The sequence below is a fragment of the Chelon labrosus genome, assembly GCF_963514085.1.
Source record: "Chelon labrosus genome assembly, chromosome: 12".
Classification (NCBI taxonomy): domain Eukaryota; kingdom Metazoa; phylum Chordata; class Actinopteri; order Mugiliformes; family Mugilidae; genus Chelon; species Chelon labrosus.
The window spans coordinates 7,244,942-7,264,370 of NC_140345.1; the positions used below are offsets into that span (position 1 = coordinate 7,244,942).

The window sequence follows — 19,429 nt, forward strand, 5'->3', positions numbered from 1 at the left end:
CAGGTTAACTAATGTATGTGTTTAATGTGAATACATGGGAAAGCTCAACAGCCTGCCCCTCTGTATAGATGCGATTGCAGAATGTCATATTACTGTATTCAAGTTCAACATGCACAAATTAAAAATGGTAACAAAAATCTTAAGGCTCTGAAAGGCAAACTTCCTTATTGAGATTTTCTGTGGCCTCTCAGTGATGTCACGGAAAGGATTTGTATGTAATTTTGTGCGTCACATGTTTCTGTTACTCACCTCAGCACACTTATTTTGATTTTCAAACGCCATTTGAAAAGTTAGAAAATAATCCTGTTCAAATAATAGTTTCCTACTTGTGATACATTAGAGCCCTTGGGGTAATACCAAATACACATAGGCTATTTTTTCATTTCTGCATGTTATAACTCACAACATTGTGAACGGAAAAGGATTTAAAAGTGTATCAAGTCTCCTGTTGAACTCTTGCTTTCAGTCCGTCAGATGCATTGCATGAGTCAGATTTTGGATGTGTTCATTCATTAGTTGTCTGGGGTTGGAGATGTCATCAGGCTGCAGCCTCAGAGCTGAACTCAAGTGATTCCCGGAGGAGGAATGAGGAGACTAAATGAGGACCCACCAGTCAATGCCACATTGCTGCTACCCTTCATATGGTCATGTTACCTGATCACAGACACTGAAACAAATCTTGAAAGGCTGTACATGTCTCAACTCCCTGATTTAATTTCATCCTTCTCCGCCCTCAGACAGGTTCTGATATCCTGGGTCAATTTGGGACTTTCCTCTTACCGCTGAAGTGTGGAGTGGGCAACGGAAAGTCAACCCTGGTGTCTAAAGTCCCTAAAACACCCTGCCACTATACAAACATCTTGTGCAGCTGTCAGGGCACTCAACCATCATTGTCTCGTCTGGCATTAGGTATCACTGCTTATGAAACATGCAAGCTGATTTTTTTATTTTTATTTTTCTATTGCTGGCCTAATCCTAAACACATGTGAGAAAGAGCTTACTGCACAATTAAAGAGACACTGATCAAGGTTTGATGATATTTAAGAGTACACAGATAACTTCACGCAGAAAATGTTCTCATAGTCATTACCATTAATTATTTAGGAGTGTTGGAATAATAAAGTCATAAGGTATATCAAGATAGAAGAGTGCAAGGGTGCCCTCATGTGCTAATGGACCAAAGGTGCAACTAGACTCCCGAAATACATTGCAATCAAGGAAGTGAGTCTTGAGACACACATCAAGACTATAATCAATAGTTGAATAGCTGAAAGATTTCTTTTCCTCCTCAGCGGCTTTGATATTTGTCTTAGCTGCAGGTGGTGGGACTGCTACTGTTCCTGCAGCATACACAATTCAGTCAAATCTAGCAAGTAGATCAAATGATCAGCCATGAAGACAGTAAACTGAGTCTGGATTGTCCGCGTTTGTCTCCCCCTTTTGGATGCAAATGTTGGTGGGACTCCAGAGGAGAAATTCTAAGTGACAGAGCAAGAATAGAATAGAAAACCAATGAGAATATACAGGAATCACTATACGCCAATCAGCCACAACATTAAAACCATCTGCCAAATATTGTGTGTAGGTCATGATCATGGGCCTTCTGAGGGTGTCCTGTGGTGTCTGGCAACAGAATGTTGTTAGTGAGGCCCTTTGGGTCCCATGGGTTGAGGGGTGGGGCCTCTGTGGATCAGGCATTTTGCAGTGCATTCCAAGAAGTTCGGAGGCCAGATAACGCCCCAAGCTATTTTTCATATTTCTTTTAGCTGTTCCTAAGCAGTTTTTGCAGTGTGAGAGGCTGCATTGTCTGACTGGGGGTGCCTGCTATACTGTCAAGGACCATTGTTACTATCGGTTGGGGTGCCTGGTCAGCAAAAAATGCTTTTGTTGATGGTATGCGTCTTAGTAGCATCCACATGAATGACAGGACCAAAGAGATGATCAGTGTTATTCACTTAACCCATCAGGGCTTTTAATGTTGTGACAGATTGGTGTACATGTGCAAAGAAAATTAAAATAAAGCTCAAATACATCGTCGTCCTACATTGTAGGCAGATACATGTACATGTACATCCAGCAAAGAATTTTGTTAAGTCAAATTATTTTTGAAAGCACATACATTCTTCAGTTATATTGAGCTGGAACTGCAGGAGGAAGTTGAGGGTGGAAAGGAATCTGTGCTCTCATCACGTGCAGTCTACAAGTTTTCAGTTTGACGCACGGCTGTGTGTCAAGACATGCTAACGTTGCTGAGTGCTTGTCTTTTTCATAGAAACTTTAATCCTGTGACTTTGGTGAGGCGCTCTCCTATGAGTTTGTCTCCTCCTTGTGGTTGCACAAGTTGGTGGGTGATCACATTCAAGACGAAACACCTTCATTGGTCGCCCGTAGGAGAAATTTAAGTAACACAGTATGTCTTCAGGCTGGGTTCTGTGAAGCGTCTGAGAAAAAGTTAATGTAAATTATTTATCAAAAGCTTTATGGTGGTCAGACAATTAGGATACACTGTCCATTACTGTCATCATCAAGTTTCATCTCAATCAATATAAAAATTAAAATATTTCAGTGTGGGCCAAAGGGATTTGAGTGGGGGAAAAAAAACTGTTAAAGTTAAATTCTAATGACACGCCATATGAATTCATTTAATTACACAATAAAAAGTTTCCTGCAGACAGTGAGGTGAAGATGCAGATGTCTCTTTGACCTTTGCATTTCCTTTCACAGCCACCCTGTCCATTGGTAAGTAATCTTGTCCGGATTACTTTGGAAGTTTTATGCAGGTCATACAATCTGCTTTCATTCTTACTAAATGCTCATACCTCTCTCAATTCCTCCCTCCCACCTCTCCCTCTCTCTCTCTCTCTCTCTCTCTCTCTCTCTCTCTCTCTCTCTACTTGTCTGTCTGAGCAGTAGAGCAAAGAAAACAAACCAGTTTTTCTAGCTGCAACCAGGAAACCAATCAAAGGCTGAACCAAGGCGAGAGAGACACAGAGGGTGACATCAAGAGAAGACAAAGAAGCAGCAGGGACGAGTCAGGCCATGACAGAGAGCATGTTTCCGCTGTGCTTCGAGTTAGCTCTGTTGACCCGGAGAATCTAGGACGACTGTGCTGCTGAGATGTATGCGTAAATGTTGGTAAGCAGAGTACGGCTAAACTACAGGCAACACTTGCCAAATGTGCTAAGATGGGGAGAGAGGAGAGGAGAGGGATGTAGCATTCTGGACTGCTTTGAGGTTTGGCTGTCAGTTTCAACCCCTCCTTTCCTTTGCTTTCAGTATCTTTCTTAAGCTGTTTGTTCCTCTTGTGGATTGTTTGTCATGTGTTATATGTGACAGGCCTTGTATTATTGTTGAAGCTCAAACAGATGAGTCAGAAGCTTGAAATGGACAACAGGGGCTGTTTTGGCTGAAAGCCCTCAGTGTCTTTTAAGATATACTTGTAAATGCACATGTTGTTTATTGCTAGATAATGTAATGCTGTTGGACTGCCACTGAATGAATCAAGAGTGGATGCGTTTAAGGAGGATACAATTGAAGGGTTAACACGCATTCAAAAATGTAACTTTCACACCTCCTGACCTGGCAACGCCATTGTTATTTTTTGACACGCCCACACACAAAGTCACCGACATTTAGTATTTGGTTCACTTCACAGTCAAACACACAACAGCGGAATGATGGCGGCAGCTGACTTAGGAGCCTCCCAGCCCCCTACCAGTGGAGATCGGCGGCTGGTGGAAAAGACCATCAAAAGACTGGCCAAGCTCCACGAGCTGTGCACGAATCCTCGGCTAGGCCTGAGGAACAGTCCGCCATACCTGCCAGAGCTGGTGTCCGAGACCTCAACACTGCTCATTCAGGTTTGGGAGCCCTACCACGGCTCCAGGGCGACAGGCAGCCAGGTGCCACGAAGAGACGAGGCTAAGTACCTGAGGGTCCACGTCAGAAACCTGCTGGATAAGACAGAAAAGGCCCTGCTGCTGTTTAAAGAAGGACGCGAGAAGATATTTGAGGAGACATCAAGCTGCAGGTAAGAGGGCGATGGCTGACATTTCCATACATTAACACTAGTGAGCACATGTTAGAGGACTTAGCTTATCTTATTAAGATAATAAGAGATAATAAGATATTGAAAACTATTTTTAGTTAAATCCAACATAAATCCTTCATTATTCTGTTCTTTTTTTAATCAATGTTTAATATATTAGTTGGGCAAGAGAACATTTGTGATAATCCATTCATTTCTCTGTTCAACAAGATAAACCAAAAAGCCCTGGTTCCAGATGGGATTGATGTTTTTGCGGAATTTTAGTTTATTTATTTGTTTATTTTTTTTTACATTGCAAGACAATTCTTCATTCTTCTGGTTATATTTGAAGAGATCACATTCGGCTTTCTAAACTTGTAACAAGCATTTGTTTCTTACAGTTTTGGACAAAATGGACACATCATTACAATTATTCTTAGTTGCAATCTAAACGGTCATTCCAAAAACACTTTCTATAATGTGCAGCAGTGATTATAATTTTAGATATATTTTCCCTTGCACTGAGATATCCAGAGCCAGTTTCTTGACTGCCACACTACTGAGACAGATGGTTTGAGAGGAATTTTATATATAATTTATAAAATCATATAATTACTTATGTACAAGGTGCTTTAATGACTCTTTCCAGAAAGTGTCCATGTAACCCCATAGATGACCCAGGAATTCAGGTCCAGGTGACGGCTGCTTGCAGGGAGGTCTGCGGAGTAATGGGACGACTTCTCTGGAAGAAGATTATTATGAATATTTGCAAAGATGTTTTGGCACCACAAATAAAATAAGACTGATTCCAAAAACTAATTATCTGAGATCTCAAAGCCCGATTAAAATTGGCTGTCCAACCAGACATGAAGTAAGAAGTTTGAAAATATTCCAGCTGCCGTTTTCTCTTCCTCCCCAACAGATCTCAAACCGAAAGCATTTTTCTCGATGAATTTCTGGTTAATTTGTTGCCGTAACCTGAACAGGCGACACGTCCCTCAGATCTCTGTCCAGCACCCTGGACCGGAGAGTTCTAACTCCACTTAAAAGTACAATCCCTCAATAGTTCGCTATAGATGTCTAACCTAACCTAACATTAGTCCTAACTTAATGTTTACATGCGATACAGGTTTCCACCGCATCTTGAACACTAAATTACATGAACTGAACTGACACTGTTACATCATCTATAAAAGCTGCACCAATATAAAACAACTAGAAGTTTAATAGAAACGACACAGTGTGCGCTAAAATGACTTATGTTCCGTTTGGTGTTTGGTAAAAGTAGAAGATTTTGGAAGAGCCTAACGGAGTTGCTTTCCTATTTGGAGTTTGGGCCACAATCCCTCGCTCCTTCTATGAATACTAATGATGAAGTTGGAAAAAGGGACAAAAAATGTTCCTTTGTGATGCTAATATGGGGAAACTAGAAAAAGCACCAACATCCTCTGAGTTTGAACTGACATTTTGCTGGGAATGCTTATACAGCTGTATCAACAAGTTCTATCCATGCTTTTATTTCAGCATCTCTGCTGACTTGCACGTGGCTTGAATTCAGGACAGGATTTGTTGCATTTACTGCAACGAAATCATGACACTTTATTTAGCAAAAACCTTTGGCGTTACAAAGGACAGTGACAATAATCATACACAAATACAATTCATACACGACTTTTCTGTTTTTAATGGAGACATTCTTCTACGCTCTATTACAATTATCATTCGTATTTGCGCGCCAGGGTTAAGCACAATCTATCTCTCCATCAAGTTTCAGCTTATGCTGTGAAAATCTGATTATATATTGTTATCGATTCAAACTATTCTGAAATTTAAGTTGTAGATTCCAAGCAAATTTTAGTTTTTAAAGTACGGCATAGCAGAAAAACAATTTCCCGCATAAAAAAATCTTGATGTGAGTTTAACTCAATTTTCATATTGAGATTATCAATGTCAAAATACATTCTTATTTATTCTTATTAACTCACCATCACACCGTCGCACTCCAGATTATAGCCCGCTAATAGATTTTCATTCAGCAAAAAGATTTAATAACCAATTGAACAATTCATTACATGGTGATCTTCCCCAGGTTTGCTCATAAAGATAATATAGGACAATATAGATTAAATATCAAATAACCAGACAACCCCTGAGTATAGCACATTCTGTATGACTGAACCAAGATCATCATTTTACTGCGGCTCTCAGTCCTCCTATATCTCATTGTTGGTTGAGGCGCTGGCTTTGAGCTTTAATCTTGAGATTCCACTCGACAAAGTGGCTCATTGTTTGCATACTGTCGCAGGCTGCAGTTTTTAATCAAATATTATCTTTTTGGAAAATGTGAAAATCAGATAAACCATATAAAAAGATTCATCTCACGTCATCTTCAGTAATCTTCTGCATGCTCAACAGATGGCTTTTTTACCGCAGCAAGGCCTGCATGGGCAGTCATGTGGCAAATTCACACAGTGTTATGTATATTGTGGGTTGGATGGTAGGGCAATTTGTATAAATATCCTCTTTTGTGTATTTAGATTGTCTTCCTGCAATGTCCTCTTTTTTTTGTGGCTTGCTATCTTTCAGACTCAGGCCAGTAAGCACTTTTTTCAGTCTCTGTCTAAAAGCAGTGACTGTAGGCGCTTTAAAATAATTGTCGCTTTTAGCAAGTGAAATTTCTGGGATGCCATCATGTGAAGCCAAAAAGGAGAACTGAGATCTGACGAATGGGGGAGATGACAGAAACAGACAGTTTTGAAGATGATTGTCTGTGACACACTGAAGGCTTTGACACACAGGACTTAATGAAAAACTCATGCAAATGTGCAAACCTTCTCGAACATACAAACAACACAAGAATGCCACATATATTTATAAGCATATTTTGAAATTTCATCACTGAAATAAATAATTAAGCAACATTTTACTGCTGATCAAGCTTTTTGACTATTTGTATAGTCAAAAAGAACGCATCAAAGGTTTTGCAAAAATCTGTTGTTAACTATGGCTGTCAAATAGAACATGTGCTCTTGTTTAGATTGTGGCTGATGGTTTTAAACAAGCAAAGAGACACCGATAATAATTCAATGCGGATTTTAAAATACAGAATTTGAATCTGAGAAACATTTCTGGAGTGTTCACTGTGAGGGTCGCTCGGAGATGCAGCTAAAGTTGAAAAGTCAAACTAAAAATCACATTCTCTGTCGTATAATATACGAGGGATTTCAGTGGTTATCCACTGTTTGGTTTGATTGTCATTTACGGTATCTTTTGGTTATTATAAATGTCACCAGAATATTTCTGTCTTCTGAATTATATTTTTAAGTACACAGAGGTCCGGCCAGAGTGAGGGATGTGGCTTACGCATTTCCTCCCACCTCTTGCTCTACTACTCTACGCTCACCTCCTGAACACCTTAGAGGTTTTCTTACTCTGACTGAGGTGGAAAGTTTATGACCACGCTCCTCATTGTCAAATTGTGTTTTACTGAATTAAAACATGCCTCAGCAAATCGAACATTTGAAGAAATCATCAAAAACACATTACAAAAGAGGGTATATGTTACATGACAACAAATTCAATAGACATGATTTACTTACATTGTAATATGATGACTCACCATCAGTAGATAATAATATATCGAGGATATTTTGTATATCATTGCACATTTTTAACTATAACCATTTTTAATTTGTATTACAAATATGTTTCCTTCAGTAGTTGGTTATTCAAAAAAATGTAGAATAATCTTCCTCCAGTCAAATATGTTTTGTGGTTATCTCATGTCATGCTTGACTTCCACAGCAAATCATCACAGTCTGAAGTATATTTGCATAGATGCTGGATTTTTAGAATTTTTATTGTCATATCACTTATAAATCATCATCCACATCACGATTATTTTGTATTTATACATAAAATAAACCAGGGAGGGAACCTTCTTAGCGTTTCAACGTGTCATTCAGTGGCGCTACTGCTGTCAAACAATATCTGCAACTGTTGTTAAAAGAGGTTAACCAGTTTTGGAAGCGGTGTTTTTGAGCGTGAGATCACCTGTTGCACCAAAGTGCACGATGACAGAGAGAGACACACGTAAGAGAGAGAGAGAAAAAAAAAAACTCAAAGCAGAAAAGTGTGCAAAACAGTTGTCTAAAAATAGAAATCAAGACCCTTGTAAAGCCTCAAAAGAGTAGTGAGACTGGTAAAGACTGGCCTGAAGTGACACACTGGCCACTGGAACATTTTGTGGTATTTACAGACAAGCATGCAGCAGGCAGCATCCTGTTTGCAAGATGGACTACTTGTTGTGTGATCGCTTGTGTGAGTATGTTTGTGTGTATCTATGGAAAGTATCAGCAATGCTTCTAAAAGGCTTTTTCCAACTGAAGCATAACACTGCAAATTAGAGTATCGGGTGACGCTTATTAAAAATAGAATGTACAAACGAATGGTAAGAGATTAAATAATAAATACTAAAGAGTTTAGATTTTTCTGCAAATGTCAATTGTTTCTTGGCTCAGAAGCTGATTTTATATACTTGTATTTATATACTTGTACCTACAGCCACAACTGAAAGTGTGCTGTGTCTTTCATTTTCAGGAGGAATTTGACCAAACTGTCCTTGCTGTTCAGTCACATGCTGTGGGAGCTGAAGGCCATGTTTCCAGGGGGATGTTTTCAGGGTGACACCTACAGGGTGACTAAGACCGAGGCAGAGGAGTTTTGGAGGCATTCCTTTGGCACGAAGTAAGAGCGGAAATTTTTCATTTTGACTGCAGATTTTGCGGCCTTGCTATGGCTTTGGGTTTTCTGTTTTGTGTCAGTCCATATCCAATAAATTTTAATGATGTTTCCTGACAGGTGCTTGGTGCAGTGGAGTAGCTTTAAAGAAAAGCTGCGGAGTGTGCATGCATTTGAGGAAGGGATGGAGTCCATGGCTCTGAAATCAACCATTGATCTCACCTGTAACGATTACGTCTCTGTGTTTGAGTTTGACATCTTCACGAGATTGTTCCAGGTGAGGTGAAAATTTCCAATGCAGGTAACAATTTTAAACAGACATTTGAAGGGAATATGTTTTTTCACTTTCTCGCTGATTGTCAGACAGGACTGCAGACTAGCTGCTCGCATACTATTTTTATTCTGTCCTCACTAGAGATGTGATTAAGACTACTAGCTCTCCTAAACAGGTCCTTCAACAAACATCTAGGAGACGTCTTGGCTGTTAAGATGTTAGAAGTACTGTGAAACTACAGAGAAAATAAAATTATAAAAAGTCTGTCTTTCAACTTTTCATGCACAAATACTGAGAAAGAATAAAGCACAACACAAATACACATCACCACATGCTACTAGCAATGTTAGCGATTAGCATCAATGCTAACTTACATTGAAAACCCCTTAACGCAGCATCATGACTGTTTTATATTTCTTTAACAAACAAGATTCATACCCTCATGATAACAACAAATAAACTCAATATAACGGTTAAGTCTTACTAACAGAAATATGTGCCTTAAAGTTGACCTGAAGAAAGAAGGAACACATGGACAAATAACAGCAGCATACACCTGGCCTGAATTCCTGTCTGTAGTCTGACCTGTATGGCAACCCTCATGGACAAAGGAGTTTGTCATGAACACGCACCCTTTTTAAAGGGACACCATAATCTTGTTTGCTTAATGCAGACTTTTCAAATACAATGTATCTAGGACAGACCTATTTATCACTTCATTGTTTCATTAGGTTGTGGTTTGGTTGTGTAATATTTTGTCGTAAGTAGACTGAGTAATCTAACAACTCTCGTCTCCTCTTGTCTTTAGCCTTGGCGGTCGCTTTTAAGGAACTGGAACCAGCTAGCAGTGACTCATCCAGGCTACATGGCTTTCCTCACCTATGACCAGGTAGTAGCTCGCCTGGAACGCTACCTGCACAGACCTGGGAGGTGAGCATGAGCACAGTCTCTGACTTACCTCAGAACTCAATAGCTATTCATGAAAAAAAAGTTCCTGAGGCAAGGGGCTCATTTGTTACTCTGTTTGCTTTCATATTTAGCAGACACAAACTGAGGCTTTCTAGCGTTTTTCTTTCAATTTTGATTTTCTGCCTTGTTTAACAATTGGGATTCACAAGTACTTACTTTTCTCCAAGCTATATCTTTCGTCTGAGCTGCACAAGAATGGGCCAGTGGGCTATTGGCCACGTGACAGTTGAAGGCAACATCGTCCAGACCATCCCTGAGAATACACCTCTCTACCAGGCACTCATTCAGGGCTTCAAGGAGCGCTGGTAAGTAGAAACACACACAGGTCTCTCATTTATTTTCCTTTTTTGTTTGTGGGTGTTTCCTGTAAGCGCCTCTGTTCATGCAGCTACCTGTTCCCTGATGGCCGTGATGTGAACCCCGACCTGACAAGCCTGTGTGAACCAACGCAAAGGGGCAAAGTCAAAGTTACAGAAGTAAGGAGACATACTTTATACCTCTTTATCAATTTTACAGAGGCTTGCGGGCAGCTTTTTGAAGACAAAACATAGATCACCTTCAGAGATGTTGTCTGTTCTGTCTCGTCTCTCTGACTAACCAAACAGGAGCAGTATGAGCTCTACTGTGAAATCGGTAGCACCTTCCAGCTGTGTAAGATCTGTGCAGAGAGGGACAAAGACACTCGGATCCAACCCTGTGGGCATCTCCTCTGCCAACCCTGCCTCACAGGCTGGCAGGTATGAATCTCTATCCACTCACCCACAACGCCTAATGTTTATCTTAGCTCAGAATCACAGATGAATCGCCTGCTTCATCGTTCTTGTAGTGACATGTTCATCTGAGATAGAGGTTTACTGTAACCGTTGCTGTGTGTTTAGTGGAGTGAAAAAGAATCTGGGTTGACTAACTAGATTTATTTTTGTAGGCCATGGTTTGGCTGTTGGTTGTAGCCCCACCATACAGTAACAATGCTGTTCATTTGAATGTGGTTTGGGGCTGATGTCAAAAATATGCGCTGTGTTTTTATGCAAACGTTTAATCAAAATGTAGAACTGCTAAAATAGTCATAAGAACTAGAGCTTGCACACAAGACTGCATAAGATAATTTACATGTCCTGTCTTGTCTACAAAAGACAGTGTTGAATTATACAATGCAAATTTGCAGATTTTTATATCCAACTATATTTTGTACACATGAAGAAAAACATGAAGCGCAACATTGGCTCACGATGTCTCCACAAACTCTTCAGTTTTTTCGAGCAACAAAATGAGCCGAGGAGCCACTCCTGCACTCTCTGAAACTAGAAACATGCAACATATATTAGGGGAAAATACGTGTGAAGCTTTTAAAATTCAGAGTGAAAAGTGAAAAAAAAAAAAAATGACAGATGCTCTCAGTATGCAGATGTCAAGGGGGGATGAAGTAGGACTGTTAACAGCCCAATATAAATGTAAGAAAGACATACAGAATATCGTATGGTGGCCTTTCAAAATCAAAATTTTGCAATTTAAACTTTGGTCATCATATGGACAGAATTTTCTGTATGCGCTTTCATTGTGATCCTGCAGTGGGGCTTTCCCAGCTTCCTCTTTTAAACACAGAGTGACATTGGAGGCATCCAATCAGAACGAAAGCTGCTGCAGAGCAGCATATCCTGACATTTTGCTCAGGACTTCCTGTGTGAGCCTCACATCCTCCCCAAGCTGTATCGGTCACATTCAGTTTGAGAGAAAGATTGTGTGTGTGAGAAAAGGAGAGGAAGAGAGAGAAAAGTGAAAAGACTTCGTCTTTGTGAATGTCAGACTGCAATGGAAATGTTCAAGTCAGCCTAGATGAGCAAATAGCTCATCTCTGAGAGGTTAACACAGTTGCAGCTGAATGCCACTTTGCGGAATGCAGCGGCTGAAATAAGCACGTACTACACAAGCACAACGATGACAGCAAAAATAAAACGTTTCAACGATTTGCCTTCATCTTCACCTCAATCTACAGTGTCTGTTGAACGTGGTATTTTCCACCTTCTTCATCTTTTGAAAAACTTTTTTCTTCGAAGAAGTTCAACATATTCCACTACACACAGTTCAAAAGACACAAAGCTGTCCTCAAACCAACAGATTTTTACATTCATATGGTCTTTAGAATAGGATAGAATCTTTATTGTCATTGCATCTATACAACGAAATTGGAGGTGCTGCTCATCATGGTGCACAACAACTTTCCACATAAAAAAAAAAAAAAACACTCACCGCACACACTCACATCCGCAAACAACATAAAATTGAGTCCATAGCCCAATTCAGTTCTGCAACCAGCAGCAGTAAAGTGCAACAAGAGTAATAAAATGATAATATGCATGAATTCAGAAGATTATTTAAAGTTTAGTGCCTGAGGGAAAAAACATGTGAGTCTTGATTTCCACTACTCTGTCTGTGATGGGTTGTTGATAATTACTGTATCTAGCAGAAGTCAGCTGGCCACACCTGCCCATACTGCCGCTGCGACATCAGAGGAACAGAGTCCGTCCTCGTTGAGCCGTTCCTGCCAGGCAGTGGGCAGTGGGAGGATGATGGTGATTGCGACGCAGAGGATGAAGACCATGAGGACATTGAACAAGTGATAAAGGAAATGGCTGCGATGAAGAAGGTGAGTAGATTCATTTCTATCTCTCATTTTCTGTTTAATTTGAACCCTGCTAGCAGATGAAGTGTCAGCTTGTTGTCCACTGCTTTGGTCCTGGCTGAAATAGCTCAACAGCTATGATATGGATTGGTTTAGATACTGTATTTGTGGCCAACTGAGGATTAATCCTAATGACTTTGGTGATGTCCCGACAATTCATTTCGCAGCTTGAGCACCTTTTCTATTTTTCAAACTTTTCTAATACCTTTTAGAAGGATTCCCAAAAGACTGTTGACTTGCCCCTAAGCATTTGGCACTATGCTGCAATCAGGGGCGTAGAACCAAATTCTGGGCCCTACACACTCTTAATGTCAGTGGGCCCCTATCCATTCCAGTAAGTGAGCAAAAAAATTAAAAATAAATAAATAAATTGGGGGCATTTATTTATAAATAAACAAGCATAAATCGGGTGTTAAGCTAAAATCAGATCATATTATATTAATAACTGGTTCTCTCATTCACCACCTGAATTGATGCATTTGGCCTACTTGTGCTCAAACACCTGTAAACGTTAGGCTACATATGGTTTGTGTACTAACGTACGAGACATGTGGCCCGGATCTGGCTTGAAGCCGGCACAGGTGGCGTTCAGTCCAACATGTGTGCCGGATGTGGCCGGCCTCACATTATGTGGCCCAGAGGTGGCCCAGAGGTCTAATGTGATATGTGGGGCGAATACTACACTCCACAAGTGTCCCACATCTGTCTGCCAGAGTCAAGACAGTGCCGCCTTTGCCGCATCTGTCCAGTTCACTTGCCGTATGCCCGTGCCGAGTGAACGCCACCTGTGCCGGCTTCAAGCCAGGTCTGGCCCACATGTCTCTGCTATGTGGACACCTGAATTGATGCATTTGGCCTGCAGGTTATCTCTGATAACTGTATGATACTGCTATGCGCGCGTTTGTGTGTAAACAACACCCGCCCAACTGAACACTGCCCTGCCGCTGATTGGCTTACCATGAAATCTGACCCTACCTTAGCAAATCATCATCACTTATGCGGCTACACCCCACCCCACCCAACGGGGGAAAAACAAACAAACAAACAAAACACCTACGCAGCTCTTGTGGCTGGCTGACAGCACAAGTAATACACCACATTTTACTGTCGGTAACGGTAACGGCGTTGTAACGGAGGAAATAGTAATTAGTTAAGATTACCCGTTACTAAAAAAAATAACGCCGTTAGTAATGCCGTTTATTTTAACGCCGTTATTCCCATCACTGGTCATCGATCAAAACGTTTTCATCCATTACACATTTTGATTTAAAAACATTTATTCTTCAACAGGAGCCAACAACTGTACACAGAGAATGAAATCAAATAAACTAAAATAATAATTTTTCAGTAAAATTGTTCTTCAGCTTGCAGAAAAATAAATAAAGCCTTGCTAAAGCCTTACACGAGATGTAAGGATGTAATTTACTGACTCTGGACTACGACAACATTAAATGAATGAAAATGTTTCTTTTTCAACAGTTTTCAAGTTTGGAGTACCAGTTTCCCAGCTCTCATATGAGCGCTCCACCTTTGCCTCCTAAAAACAGCGCAGACCCACGCTGTCCATCTCCCTCCATACAGTCTCAGACATCTGAAACCAAGACGCTGGTCAAACACTCACACTCTCATTCAGTAGGTTCACACATGCATTTGACACCTCTGCTGTTTTATGTTTTTGCAGCTTGATGACATGACATGCTAATTTTTTCAAATCCTCGCAGATGCTAAAATGGTGATTCATCTACAGTACCGCACCAATAACTGTGACCTGTTTCCTCTGTTCTGCAGGCTCACAGTGGCATTGAAACGCATAGGCACAATCAACAGACAAACAGGTGAGACGGTGCTTAATGTAAGGGGACATTTCTGTTGTCTGCATGCATGCACGAAATAGTCTATATCTGGGCACCGCTAACACTAATGCTTTTACACAGTGGTTGCTTGCTGCCAAGATAAGAATCATGATATTTTTGTCACAAAGCGAAGTCAGTTTCAGTTTTCTATAAAGGAACCTAGAATTCTGCCTTGTTACTGTAATTAACTGTGGAACAACCAGAAATGTGAAAAAGGTCTCAATGTGTCACAAACTAAATGAATTTGCACTGATTGTGCATGGTTACTTATGTCTTTGTTGGTGTCATTTTGTGGTGTAGATACGTGTGCGAGAATTGATCAGACCACCGTCAAACTTCAACACTGATATTACTCATAACAGATACTGACTCGAAACACTAATATTAAGATTGCGGTAATAAAAAAAAATGTTTTCTGCACTTTCTTATCATTAGGTATGGCAGAAAGAAAACCAGATGATGATTGTTTGATTCATTTATAATGTCAAGAGGATCAATCATTTCTGTTGCTATAGCTGCTAGTCACGCATACTCTGGACAAGAATTATAAATCCTTTGTCCTCTATATCCTTTTTGTCTCTGTTAAGGTTCCACGGGGAAGCTTCACACAGCAATGTGGAAGAAAACCTGAGATCGAACACTCTCTCTCAGAGGTGTATTCTCTATATGTACTGTAGTGCAGTTAATAATCATCAATGAAGTTGATTCAATTGTTCCAACACAGCGACTAATTCACGTGTATTGCTCTTGTGTTTCCAATTCTGTTTCACAGTGCTGAATACCTCAGGGAAGCAACAATTCCTCCTGCCGACAGTAAGTCAAATATTGTGCTGTAATAAAATCAAACTGAGGATCTTATCCCGAAATATATACCGTAAAGTATTGCTTTCCCGTCTTTATTGTGCATTTGGGGGATTGTATTTTTGCAGTGATGCCTGTCATTTAAGTGAACTTGTTACAGTTTAATTGTCCAAAGAGGTTACATCATATTTATAGTTACGGCATCTATAGTGTAATGATAAAATAATCACTGCTGCTAAATACTGATGTTGGATTTAAGCAAAACATTTGAAGTAAAACATTCAAAATATACCTAACATTTCTGACTTTAGTAAACGGGTCAGACTTGTACTAACAGTAAGATTAAAACGTCAACATTGGCTTCTATGTGAGATTAGGCAGGAACCGTTGGGGATTTTTATGCTTAATTTAATGCTTTTAAACCTGCCATGTTACTCCACTGACGAACAGGCTAGCATTCTATGACAGCATAAGAAGTTATTTTAGCATTCTAAGTTATTTTAAGGAGTGAAAATGCTGTTGTCATTAACTTTGCTTGTTAGCAACTCACCAAATATACCGCTTGACTCCACACACACTACTCTGCTGAGATGGTGCTGTACTACTCAGAGGAAACAATGGTGTCTGTGCGCCCTCTGCTGGACAGTCTGTTTAACGTCACCTCTCTTTTGGTCTCAGGTGTACTGTACGGAGTCTTTAGACCGTTTGCACTGTTTTTGGCGCTTTATAAATACTTAATTGTGAAATTAAATTGGATTTCTAAATTATCACTACCATTTTTCTTTTTTTATATTCAGTAAACATTTCTATAACAGAAAACAGCGACCAATCAGACGTAACATTATGACCACTGACGGGAAGTGAATAGCATACACACTGTCTACAAAGAAAAGACACAATATATTATCTCTTTCGTAATGAAAGAATTAAATCATATTATAGTGCAATGGTTTAGAAGGTTAAATTGGTGATATACACTGATCAGGCATAACATTATGACCATTATAGTTGAGGTGCATAACATTGACCATCTTGTGACAATTCAGTGTTCTGCTGGGAAACTTTTGTACCTGGCATTCATGTGGATGTTACTTTGACATGTACCACGTGGCACTTTTTTTTTATAGCAAGCACTGTAATTCAGTGAATAAATTAATAATGGTATTAGTAACATCTTACATCTGACATTTTGTCAGAATGTTTGCTTTTAATACCGCCGGTTGCACTTTTAGTTTCTGTTCCCACTTTTTTTCTTAACTCATGACTTGATCGGTACCACATTCAACATGCTGACTCACTAAAAGGGTATATGGGACAATAAATGAAACTGAACCATTGTGCTTTCCCTACTGCGATGAGTCAAATTGTCTGCCGTGAAAAAAGTCTGTTAACTGACAGTCTCATGCTAGAAATCATTCAATCAGAGCAGGTGTTGTTGTTCGTGGAAACATGTCGTGTTTTCACAGCAAAGGTTTGTGAAATGAGGGAATATACTCATTTAACATGCAACTCTATTAACTATTTGTGTGAATTGTACATTTTACAGTGGCCTATTTTGTTGTGACTGTGTCTAGGTAGAATAGCGTGGCTCGGACCCTCCAGCCCAGAGAGAAGACGTAAGGAGGAACGGAAAGCACGGGTCAGAAAGGACAAGTGTGGCCTCGGAGAGATGACGAGAACCATGTCGTCCTGAATGCAAAGCGACATCTGGAATCTCGATACTCTTTAACAAAGCGAGACGTAAATGTGGACTAAAACATCTGGGCGACTAAAATCAACTTTCAGTGAATGTGAAAGTAGTCCCTGGTCGGAAGTGTAAATGATCACATTCCTGCTGCACTGCTAAAAATGACGAGTGGTTGTGACTGACATGTTCAATAATCACACTGCCATTACTGCTACTGGGTGCTAATTTCTAGTGCCTCACTCTGTGTTCTTTATAATTAAAGCATTTACCCAGCCTCCGAAGTTAAGAGCAGAGGCGACATTTGAACATGTAATTATACTATTTCATTTCCATTCATTCAAATTGTATTTATATGGCGTCCATGGCAATTCAGACTATCTCAAATTCTTTCAGTTATGTGGACAAATGGTGGGGACCAGTCGCAAAAATGCTACCTCGTCAATTAAACCATAGTAAAAATTTGTTCTTGTGAATATGTGAGTGAATGAAGGCCTCTGTATTACTTCATCAAGCAGTCTTGTATTTATATCAAACTAATAAATGAGTAACCGACACTGCTACGCTATAAATTTCATGTGGTGTTTTTTCCATTATTGACTGGAAAATACGGACAGACAAATGAAAAAGGATTACACACATGTTCTGGCCCATGTGTTAGTTTGAATATACCTGCAGAGCTGTATGGTTGGTAGTGTAAGACTTACATTGCATACATCTCTTCCTTCATCCATACCAGGATAGGTGTTCTCACAGTCCTGGTCATCCACTATGGGAAAGTCCAAAACTGCAGACGGGAGGACATGTTCACTGGGACAAGCAGAACGCAGATTATTTTGTATTTAGCATGTCTTTGTCTTTTTCACACTTCACTTGTATAATTTAAATCCCTTTTATCAAGTCACCTTTGCCTTCCATGGCAGCGTTTCTCCATTCAGACACAGAACAGAGGAGCCCTCCCATTGGACAGCCTTTGGGCAATGGGATGGGAGCAACTACCTCAGTCACCTCCATGGGGTGGAGGAGTTTGATCAGAATGATGTCATAATCCACAGTCTGGTAGTCTAACTGCAGACTCAAATCTTATTAAATAATCATTGAATCTTGCACACAGAAGTCTTAAACACAGGATGGATCCGCACATCATGTTGTCCCAGCATGATCTGTAGGGCATAGGGACTGAGAGAAGAGGTACTATAGAGAACTATACAAGCAAAATAAAACCTTTCAGAATTGTTTTTCTCTGAATTCTCCCATTATCCATTTACGTATATACATTTATGGCTGTTCTTTTAAATTGAATTTATATCCTTTGCATATGGTCCTAGACTGAAAACCATTTTACTTCCACTGACTGGTGTTGTTATTTTGACCTTACAGAAAATAATGCATAAATCAAGCAAGGTAAAAGCTCAAGGACAAAAACTATTGGGGTGGAAAGATAGAACAATGAGTATGTTGTTTGAGAGTAATTCTTTTTCCATCATTGCGTACATACACGGCAGTGGGCAACAGAGAGCTCCCACTGTGCGTTGATGAGAACACCCCTACACAAGTAGTTTGACTGAGGCCATGTAGGGTGGAGAGTGTGGCTCACACTCCTGTCCACCAATGATCCTGTCATCTTCCTGGGGAGCTGCCACACAGACACAGGAAGGGACAGAAGAGAAGACAGTAGCTTCACTATATATCAAATGTATCTTTGGCCACAACTGTTCATGATCTTTTTATCTGGCTACTCATGTGTGTGCTCTTGTGGGTGTGTTTGTGTGAATGTATCCCCTATGCACGTGTGAATTTCTGCCTTTACCCGCCGCTCAGACCATCAGCAGCAGAGCCAGACAAACAAATGCTGTTAAATTAATCGTTTTATAGAATTATACTATGTTTATAATAACACAACATGGCTTGTTATAGTCATTTATTAGCATGATTGCTAAAAGGGGAGTTATCGCTTGCGCAAACAGTTGTTACTTTTCTTTGGTGCAGCAGGTGCAGTTAGTCACCAAAGCAGACACATTTGTAAAACATGGAAACATAACATGACAAAAAAATATATATTTTTCCTCGCAGGGAGTTGTGGACAGAAGTTTGAAGGTGGGTGGGTAGATTAGGGTTAAGTATGAATGCGTGGAGGGTTTTCATGTTCATTGTTTTCACGTTCCTGGGTGCTGCAAGTAAAGAACATTTGCAGTGTGCAGAAATGTTTTAGGATAACAAAACATGCAAGATTTTCTGGGTGGCCACCAGTGAGAAGCTCACAACATGGGTTACCACTTCTGTGGCAGCTCCCTCATTATCGACCAGTGAATGATCTCTGCTGCCCACTGCTGGTAAAAAAAGTGTATTACATTCTTTTGTTCCAGGTCTCTTTTAAGTGGTTAAGAAAATTGTAATCATT

The 19,429-nt window shown here is 40.0% G+C and overlaps 2 protein-coding genes across 3 annotated transcripts; one reads left to right on the forward strand and one right to left on the reverse strand.

Annotated features, from left to right (window-relative positions):
* Window positions 1-2,984: 2,984 nt before the first annotated feature.
* cblc (Cbl proto-oncogene C, E3 ubiquitin protein ligase) lies at window positions 2,985-17,731 on the forward strand. Of its 2 annotated transcripts, none has more exons than XM_084556955.1 (14): window positions 2,985-3,135; window positions 3,656-4,030; window positions 8,627-8,773; window positions 8,888-9,044; window positions 9,850-9,971; window positions 10,178-10,315; window positions 10,399-10,486; window positions 10,616-10,747; window positions 12,472-12,654; window positions 14,170-14,322; window positions 14,479-14,525; window positions 15,131-15,196; window positions 15,316-15,356; window positions 16,919-17,731. In XM_084556955.1, exons 1-14 carry the CDS (start codon window positions 3,122-3,124, stop codon window positions 17,035-17,037), a joined length of 1,782 nt encoding a protein of 593 aa, XP_084413081.1. In that variant the 5' UTR covers window positions 2,985-3,121; the 3' UTR covers window positions 17,038-17,731. The 2 variants fall into 2 exon arrangements, with proteins under 2 accessions (XP_084413081.1, XP_084413082.1); XM_084556956.1 differs by having other exon boundaries at window positions 12,475-12,654.
* Window positions 17,603-19,325, reverse strand: LOC311497522 (trypsin-like; the record flags this gene model as incomplete). The annotated part of the gene is given in 6 exon segments (XM_084557839.1): window positions 17,603-17,628; window positions 17,765-17,815; window positions 17,934-18,110; window positions 18,523-18,589; window positions 18,591-18,711; window positions 19,303-19,325. Coding segments are annotated over 6 exon segments (465 nt in total).
* Window positions 19,326-19,429: the final 104 nt, after the last annotated feature.

What these genes read in the sequence shown, in the direction of transcription:
- cblc (XM_084556955.1), top strand. An exon ending in AAATGGCTGCGATGAAGAAG is followed by an intron (nt 12,655 to 14,169) that starts GTGAGTAGATTC and finishes CTTTTTCAACAG; the next exon opens with TTTTCAAGTTTGGAGTACCA. An exon ending in TCGAACACTCTCTCTCAGAG is followed by an intron (nt 15,197 to 15,315) that starts GTGTATTCTCTA and finishes TCTGTTTCACAG; the next exon opens with TGCTGAATACCTCAGGGAAG.